We start from the raw sequence: 9,530 nt of genomic DNA on the forward strand, positions 1-9,530 counted from the left end.
GACTGGGGCACAGTTCCAGTGTATTGACCGGACCGTAGAGCCTAGGAAGCTGAGCTACACAGGGATCCAGCTTAGAAACTGCACAGAGACGGCAAGGCTGTCAGGGTTTTCAGCTTCTGCCCCACAGCCTTTGGCCCTGGGGAGGGGACCTGGCCAGGTCTTCTCCCCTTGGGTGCTGAGCTTGCTGTCCAAGAAGCCACAGTCTCTTGGAGGGAATGGTTGCAGTTCTGTGGGCTTGGGAAGCTCTGTGCTACCTGCTTCCACCTGTTTTACCCTCTCCTCCCTCAGCTTTCAAGTAGGGTCCCGTGTTCTCAGGCCAGGAGAGATGGTTGAAGGTGGGGCCTCTGACGAGTGGGTTCATGGGCAGCGATATGCTGTGGAATTGGGATAGCTGAGGTTATGGAGTTCTTTTCACCGCCCCCCCACCCCCCGCCCCTGAGCCAGGATTATAGGACACCTTACTGAGATTGTCTTCTGCTTTCGCTGAGGGAGTAGATAGGATGAAAGGGGCAGGTTAGGGGAGGCAGGAGCAGGACAATATGGACAGTTGTTAGGGTCAGCCATGGTGCTGAAGGGGCTGGAGCTGGGAGGTGTGGTCTTTCTTCAGGCTCTGAAGGGGACCTGGAGCTGGGGGTGGGAGACTCCCCTCAGACCTGAGAGTGGGCTGTGCCAGAGAAAGCCCTGCCCGGAGAAGGCAGAGGAGGGATGGACTGGCCATGGGAAGATTAGCAGGGAAATGCCCCACCCCACCCCCACCCCCACCCTCAGCACAATGGCTCCAGCTCATTTTCCTATAAAAGTTACCTTCATCCTGAGGTCCCACCACAGCCTCAGACCTTAGCTTGGCAGTGAGCGAGCAGCATGGTGCTGGGGTCATGATTTTGGTGAGGGGAAGGAGGCCCCACCACCTCGGTCCTCAGGGCTGGGCCTGCAGCTGGAGCTCTCGGGAGGGTGGGGCCCTGTGGTCTAAGGGAGAGCCCTGGGTTGGGATGACATGATCTGGGCTTGACTGCGTCCAACTCCCGGTCACTTCCCCTCTCTAGACCTCAGTTTCCTATTTAGTTGAACCGAAGTCAGTCACAGGGGTCTGAGGTCCCTGTTAGCCCTAGCAGCCCTGCTCTGCCAAGCCCTTCATTCTGATGGTCTTGTCTGAGCTGTACAGCAGCCCTGTGTGCAAATAAGGAGGCATTACTTCCATTTCAAAGGAATGTGGGGAATGGACAGACGCAGAGAAAAGGTTTCCTGCAAAGGTTATGCAGCCAGTTAGCACAGAGCCACCCCGGGAACCCAGGGCTTTGGATGCCATCATCTGGATTCTCTCGCCACCACTCCGTGAGCCCACCCCAGGCTGCGGGAAGGAGAGGGAGACGGAGGGTCACTGGGTCCCACTCTGCCCGCCTCTAGCAGGCTTTGCTCCTTCAGAAACACCAAGTGGGTCCCTAGGCAGTCCTGCCTCCTCCCAGCACCTGCCCATCCTGCCACAGCGAGTTTTCTGACTTTCTGAGGTCCAGCTCTTGCTATACAGCGAACTCCTTTCTCTGCCTCCTCCCCCTGCTACAAGGAATCAGCCACTAGATGACTCCCTGAGTCTAATCTGAGACCTTCCTTGCACTTTCGGCCTCTGATGTATGTAAACCATCTGCTCCCTTTCCTCCCTCCCTCTCCTCTTGCTCAGGAGGGGGTTTAGACCTACAGGCAGCAGGAAGTGGAACCCCAGCTCTGTTGACTCAGCAACCATATTCCTCCTTAAGCTGATTAGCATTGGAGTGGAAAGGAGGGGAATTCGCTTGTCACTGGAGCTGGCACCTGCACCAGGCTGGGGGTGGCGTGATGGCTGCAGCACCTAGGCCAGGGGATTTCTGTGCCTCTGGCAGGAGAAGGAGCCCTGACAGGCACTGATTGCCTTGAGCAGGCTGCACAGACAGGACCACTGGAGTACCTGGGCCTGAGTGGCTTTGGGGTGGGTGGGGGGCAGTCTCTGTTCTGAGTCCTGAGGGCAACCCAGGGGCAGACATCCTGCCGCAAAGAGCCCCCAGTCTGAGACAAAAATAAGACCCAGGGCAGATTATTCCAGGTGGTTGAGGCCCAGAATACGGGTTCTGCCCTGGGGCCGAGGCTGCCCTGAAGTGGGTCTGGGCAGAGGATGCTTCACAAAAGGGAAGAGAACTGGGTTCCAACTGAGGCAGAAGCCGATGGCCTTGGTCTTGGCCTTGCTTGGAAGACACAAAAGAGTCTTGGGGCCGCTCGTCCTCCAAGCCTAAGGGCTCACACACAGGCTGGCAGTGCACTCTCCCCTTCCCAGTCTTGTGCTTGCCCCTCTTTCTCTCCTGGCATCCACAGGAGATAGAGCCACCCTCTGGCCCTGGCTGCCTGCCTAGCCCAACCCAGTTAGGGAAGGAATACTTTCCAGAGAAAGGTCTGTGTCCCTTGTCTCGTGTCTCCTGCCAACAGATCTGTGACCCTTGCGCAGGTGTCTCTCAGCCCCTGACCCCTCTGCCTTCCACAACATGGGAGAGTCAGAGACAGAAGGAGCCTGGAGTACCTGCATCGCTGTAGGGGGAGGTGGTTGGTGATGATTTATTAGCCAGACAAGAATCAACAAACAAGTTCTAACATCTGTTCTCGCCAAACCAACCCCCAGACAGCAGCAGCATTGGACCAGGGCCCAGACCCAAAGGCTCAGAGGACCAAGGAAATCAGACTCCGTGCGGAGAGGCCGGGGCAGTGGGAGGCAGCAGGCCCTCCCAGCCCACATCCTCAGAGGAGCACCAAATACTGAGGACTCTGGGAGGGAGCGGTGAGTGTGTCCCTAAAAGGAAGTGGGTTCCACATTTGCTCCTCTGACCTCCGGGCTTCTGTGTGGGAGGCCCAGACCTGTCAGGATAACAGGGCTATGCTGGGATCTGGAGGAAGGGAACCAGCACCCGGGACCCAATGCGGTGGAACCCAGGAAAGCCACCAGACTTCCTGCCTTAGGAAAGTTCTGACATTTCCTGTGAAGACAGTGGAGGTGGGGTCAGGAACACAGCACTAAACGAGGGGCTTAGGAGGCCTGGGTCCTAGTCCTTGACCTCAGCCAAGTCATCCCACTGGCTTTGTTTCCTTATCTGCACAGCAAGGGAGTTGGACTTGATCAATAAGGGAAAAAAAAAATGCTGCTCCTCTTCCTTCCCTCACCCATAGCAGACATCACTAATCAATCACGGTGCTCTGTTCTGCTGAGTTCAGATATGACCTTAACATCCTTTCCAAGGCAGCGCCTTAGAGCCTTAGGCAGCAAGGACCAATGGACTGGAGTTGGGATACAAGGTGACACATTTTTGCCGTCTTTGCAATAGGTGACAGCTGAGGTCCTTTCCCGCTTGGATCGATCACCTTGTTCCATCCACATTTCCTTAGGAGGGCACCTGGGTGTGTGTGAAGTTCTCTGGACCTGCTGTTCCAGGTTAGCCTCCCTCCGCTCAGACACTGGCTCCTGAGGAGGCCCTAGGGAGGGCCACGTCTTTCCTCTGTCCTGGAACTCCTGTCTAGGTTGTGAGGGAGGCTGTGTCCCCAGAGAGGCAGGGGCTGGCGGGGCACGGGAGGGCCTTGTCCAGCCACAGAGTTCTCGGAATGCAGTTGCTGGCCACCTGGATTCTGGAGAGAGAAGGACAGTCTTAGGGCACACCCTCGACCCTCTGCCTTTTAGGCCTAACTGCAGCCTCACAGGCCAAGACATCTGGTCTCAACAGACACTGGCCTGCACAGAGGAGGGCTAAGTCCCTCTCGTTCATTCAACAAACATGTCCTGAGCACCTGCTCTGCCAGGCACTGTGCTGGGTGCTCTGGAAACAGGGGAGTAAGTCCCAGCCCTGCCCTCAGGGAACTCACACTCGGCCGGGCAAGGGGAAGCCAGTGTCCAGCTGCTCAGTGGCGTGGCAGGTGTGTATAAAACACAGTGGACACCTCTGTGGTCAGGTCAGGGAAGTCCTCCCAGAGGAGAAGGGCAAGCTAGTCTTGTAGGATGAGCAGGAAGGTCCCAAGCGGCAGGAGGGTGTACTTGCCGGAAGTTGGTACGGGCAGAGGGGCTGGCGTGTGCCAGCCCCAGGAGGCTTGAAACCACTTGGGCTACTTGGAGAAACATGACCAGTTCTGGGAGGGAGGGCGATCAAGCTGAGGAGGGGGCACCCTCCCTCCGAGTACGGAGGGCCGCATGGGCCAGGAAGCCGTTTTAGAAAGACCCTTCTGGCTTCCTTGGGGTACAGTGGGTCAGAAGTGGCAAGACTGGTGGTTAGAGACCAGCTAAGAAGCTCTTGGAAAAGTCCTGATGAGAGAAATGGGGCTTGAAACTGGGGAAAGGAAAACTATATTTGGGAGGAGACCCAGCAGAAACCAGTGATATAGGGGAATGGGGGTGAAAAGGGAAGATGTGGAAGGAGCCGTAGGATTCTGACTTGGGTGGTTGGGTGGCTGGAGGGTTATTGATCCAGATAGGGCACTGGGGAGGGAGCAGTCGGGGAAAAGGCTGGGGCAGTGCTGGCTGTGCTGAGTTCGAGAGGCCGTGGGACACTGGGGAGTTGAGCAGAAGCCTGAAGAGAAGTTTGGATAGAGACACGGACTGGTGACATCAGCTCTAGGATGGCAGCAGGTGGCAGGGGTGTGGGTGAGTGTGAACAGATCCGAGGGCTGGGGGGAGCCTGGGGCACCAGCAGGGAGAGAGAGTGGGAAAGGGCCTGAGGTGAGGGGGCAGCGGGAGGGGGTGGGAGCAGCCCATGACATACTGACTTGAACTGACCAGTGAGAAGACCGGGGAGGTGGAGGGATGGAAAAGGGAGAGGGGAGTGTGCGCTGGGGGTGGGGTGGAGGGCATGTGCTCATCTGAGACGGCACAAGTCTCTTCTTCAGGATGGGCAGGCTGATAAAGGCTGGGGGAGGGAGCCCAAGTTCAGACTGGGAAGGAGAGGATGGGGGGGCACAGGTTGGGGTCAGACTCAGGTGGGTTTAAGAAGACAAGCTGGGTGAGATGGACACCAACCAAAACACAGGCTCTGTGTGGAAGGCCTTCGGGGGCTTGCTGGGGCCTCTGTTTTCTCTGTGAATTAGGAAGGGATGAACTGCTGAGAGGTGGAAGGGGGTGGGGACTTGGCAAAGGGTCCCAGTGACTCCAGGAAGAGGAGCGGGAGCAATCGCTGGGCCTGCAAAAGGAGTGCTGGCAGCCTGGACTCTGTCCTCCCCATCTCACCTCAGACCGCTGACCTTCACCCTGACCCAGGCATCCAATCTGAACCCTTCCCAAACCAGCTTTCAGGAAGTCCTTCCTGTGATCTAGCTTTTCCCTGCTCCCCCATTTACCTGTCTTCCTGGGAGAGGCCTGGACCGGCACTTCCGGAGGACTGGGTGCCAGAGGATGCACGATGGGCCCTCACCCCCTGATGGCACCTCCATCTCCACCTCCACCTCGGCGTAAATGTTGCTGGGGGCTTCCCCAGGGCTGCCCCGGCCCATAGCATAGAAGGCTATGGGTTCATCTGGCTCGTGGTAGATGGGGTTGGAGGGCTTGGCGGGCAGGGTCCGGCAAAGTCTTGGCGCTGGGCTTGTGTAGGCTTCGGAGGACAGCAGAGGTTTGGCGGGGACAGGAGGCTTGGGTCTAGGCGGCTGGGAGGGCTAGGAGAGAGTGACGCCAGGGAGGAGAGTGGGTCAGAGCAACCAGGTAGGGTCGCGGCAGGAGCCCACCCAGAGCTCGTGCCCTCTGCAGACCCCCCCCTCCTCCCAGTGGCCCCACTCCTCACTGGCCATGCCTCCTTTTTGTCTCCTGGGTCCTCACCTCCCCCTGCCCCGCCTTCTCCCAGTTCCTCCAGCCCAATACCTCCTTTGGCTCGCTGCCCCCCTCTTTCTGCGTGAGGGCTCTGGGCTTCTCCTTTTTGAGGACTGGGCTATACTGGGGGTGTGAGTCCTGGCTTTTGCTTGCAGCGTCTGCTTCTTCAGTCCTTAGGGAAAGTCCTGCTGGCTCAGGAGTCTGCAGGGAAAAGAGGCTTGAGGGACTTGGTTGAGCAGGGACAGTGGGTGGGGCGGGCAGGTGATCCAGGAGGACAAAATAAACCAGTCCAGGTGGAGGATGGGGCGAGGGGCACAGAAATTCGGCCTGTCCTGGGTTCCCTGGGTGAAGAAGAGGGCACAAGGATGGCAAGGAGACAGGGGGGCGGGGAGGTCGCTCTGGTCACGGCAATCTCTAGCATTAAACTTAATTTCACCTGCAGCACAGGGCCAGGCTGGTCTCTGTTTGTGCCTGTGGTTGTAAACATGCAACAAGCCTGGAGAAGTCTTTAGCCTAACATTTTTTTGGCATGAGAGATCTCCAAGACTGCTGTGCCTACATTTATTTCTGCAGGTGCCAGAGGAATACTTTATGGAGAGATTAGCCAGATGTTTTAGGGCCGAGAGACCGCCTCAGAGGGGACAACCCCTACAGTGGGACGCTTCCCTCCCTCAATAGGTGTGCTTTTAGTTCAGCATTTAGCCCTGGGGTCATGGATGCCCCCAGGTGGCTCAGGCCATAGGCTTTCCTTGTGCTCCTGCAATCCGCCAAGTGCACGTTCCATCTGGAGGCGTATAGGCGCGGCAGGCTTCATGGATCCAAATCAGAATTCTTATTCCCTGCCCCCTCCTCCTCCTCTCTCAGCATTCCCTTTATGAATAAAAAGTAATACCTCCCTCCCCCCCTGCCATAGCAGTATCTTAGGAGTCAACCTTGACCCCTCCCTGCCCACATCTGACGGAACACAGCCCTGCTCCTTCCACTGCCTAAATATTTTTACATCTGCACACTTCTTTCCCTGCCCACAGCCACCACACACAGTCCAGGCCTCTTAAATCCTCCCCTGTGTTATCTTGCCCTTTCAGCCCACTCTGCACTCTACGTGCGTGAGCCTGCAAAAGCTCGCCGAGCAATCCTTCGGTGGCTGCCCCTTGCTCCATGATAAAGTCCAAACTCCAAAGAGCTTGAGTGACAAGACCCTTTGAGACCCCATCATAGAGGTTGGTCTCCAACAGTTCTGCCTTCAGCTCTGTCAGTTCCAGCTGGTTCCCCTCACTGCTCCAGAATCTTCAGGTCTCCCCCATTCCTCACAAAATTCTACAAGAGTTGCCTATAAGGCATAGTTCCCACTTTTAACAAAATATTTTTATTGATATTTAGAGAGAGAGAGAGAGAGAAACATCAATGTGAGAGCAAAACATTGATTGGCTGCCTCCTGCACACCCCCTACAGAGGATCGAGCCCGAAACCCAGGCATGTGCCCTGACCAGGAATCGAACCAGCAACCTTGCAGAGCATGAAATGACACCCAATCAACTGAGCCACACCAGCCAGAGCAACCCCACTTTTTTGAGCTGATTCCAATCAAGCTCCAAGAAACCATTCTTGCCCAGGTCCCCAGTGAGTTCTTGGCTAAATTCAATGGTCAGTTCTGGACCCCTAGGCACTTGCTCTTCCCTGACTTGCTTTTTTTTTTTTTTGCTTGGCTTCCAGACCATCACACTCCTGGTTTTCTCCTCTCTCTCTCTCTGCTCCTTCTCAATGTTCGTAGTAGGTTCTCCCTCATTTCTGCAAACTCTAAATGCTGAAGATGTGGTAGTCCTTTCTTTTCCATCTACACTCACCCCTGGGTGAGATTTCACCCCTCCTGAAGGCTTTAGAATCAATCCAGCTACATGCTGATGACTAAATATTTATCTCCAGTCCAGACCTCTCTCCCAAACTCCAGACCCGTGTATTCCAACTGCCTACTTGCCATCTCCACGTGGACATTGAATGGCCATTTCAAACTGTACACGTCAAAACTGACCTCCTGATCTCCACTGCCCCCAGACTTGCCCCTCCATAGCTTCCTCCTCTTGTGGCAGGATAGGAAGAAGCTGGGGAAATTCCTTGAAAAGTGGAATAAGGGAAACCGAGACAAAATAATTAAGGCCAAACACTTTGAGCAATTTACAGCCAGCTAATGAATCACAAGGTTTTATCTTCCCTAACCAAGGACACTTAGGAGCAAATTGTTTACACACTCCAGACTGTCCTGGGGCAGACCAGCCTCGGTCTGGTCCCTCTTCAATAATGTTCGTTAAAAGTAAAACTAACCCCCGACCCCTCTGTCTGCACATTCTGATGAATCAATATATTGAAGGACACACCTGAAAAGCTAATGAACATTCTATTGAGACCCTCTCCTAAGACCTCCCCTAGGATTCCACTGGCCCAACAGAAGATAAGAAGCCTCAAGACAAAGGGCTCACAGTGCTCAGCTGGTTTGGGTCAGTGGACAGAGCATTGGCCCACAGACTGAAGGGTCCTGGGTTCGATTCCAGTCAAGGGCACATACCTCGGTTGCAGGCTCGATCCCCTGCTGCATGTGGGAGGCAACTCATCAATGTGTCTCTCTCATAACAATGTTTCTCTCTGTCTCTCCTCCCTTTCACTCTCTAAAAACCATTGAAAAAATGTCCTCAGGTGAGGATCAACAACAACAAAAACCACAAGGGCTCGCAGGGGATTCTTGTTAGAGCATGCCTACACCTTGTGTTCATTGTCTGTCTCCTCTCACTAGAATGCAAGCTCCATGTAGGCAGAGATATTTTGGTCAGTTTTGTTTACTGTTATTTCCCCAGACCAATGCCTGGCACAGAGTGGTCCCTCAGAACTGCCTGAACTTCCTCAGGGAGGTGATTCCTGACACAGCTCTCCTCCCTCATCACACCCTCACACTTGTTTCCCATTATTTGTCTCTTTGCTGCTGGTTAGTAAGCTTTGTGGGTTTGGAACCATCTGTCTGTCCATGGTTCTATTTCCAGAGCCTGCAGCATCTGGTACATGCTGGGTATTCAGTAAATATCTTTTTTCCCCCTCAAATATGTTTTCATTGATTTTTAGAAAAAGAAGAAGGGAGAGGGATAGAGAGATAGAAACACTGACGAGAGAGAAACATTATCAGTTGTCTGCCTCCTGCATGCCCCCTACTAGGGATCAAGCCTGCAACCCGGGCATGTGCCCCTGACATCTTGGTTCCTGGGTCGATGCTCAATCACTGAGCTACACCAGCCGGGCAATAAATATCTTTTAATTAAAAACAAAACAAAAACGCAAAACAAATGGCCTGCCTGACCGGGTGGCTCAGTTGGTTGGAGCATCATCTGAGGCACCAGGGTTTCAGGTTGATTCCTGGTCAGGGCACATACAGGAATCAACCAGTGGATGCATGAATGGGTGGCACAACAAATCGATATTTCTCTCTCTTCCTCTCTCTCTCAAATTAATAAATTAAAACAACAACAAAACAAAATAAAACCCACAAATGCCCCATGTGCCTGACTGGGTCCTCAGAAGCCATGTCTCTGGCTGGGCTGGTCTCTCAGGGATTCCCGCCCAGCCTGCACCTTCTCCACGGAGAGGCGGGCAGGAGCGGGGCCGGGCAGTCCTCCCGCAGGAGAAAGTGCCCGGTGGCCCGGGCTCTATGAGAAGGGGCGCTGGTCAGGTGAGGGTGAGGGTCAGGGCGGAAGGG

General features: G+C 54.9%; 1 protein-coding gene across 1 annotated transcript in view; it reads right to left on the reverse strand.

Annotated features, from left to right (window-relative positions):
* Nucleotides 1-2,564: 2,564 nt before the first annotated feature.
* SH2D2A (SH2 domain containing 2A) overlaps nt 2,565-9,530 on the reverse strand; it is a 10,521-nt gene continuing 3,555 nt past the window's right edge. Inside the window, 5 exon segments of the mRNA XM_014540653.1 lie at nt 2,565-3,522; nt 3,525-3,636; nt 5,332-5,643; nt 5,846-6,192; nt 7,766-7,905. Coding sequence (XP_014396139.1) covers nt 3,197-3,522; nt 3,525-3,636; nt 5,332-5,643; nt 5,846-6,192; nt 7,766-7,905 — 1,237 coding nt within the window. The 3' untranslated portion in view covers nt 2,565-3,196.

The sequence above is a fragment of the Myotis brandtii genome, unplaced genomic scaffold (genome assembly GCF_000412655.1).
Source record: "Myotis brandtii unplaced genomic scaffold, ASM41265v1 scaffold250, whole genome shotgun sequence".
In the NCBI taxonomy this organism is placed as follows: domain Eukaryota; kingdom Metazoa; phylum Chordata; class Mammalia; order Chiroptera; family Vespertilionidae; genus Myotis; species Myotis brandtii.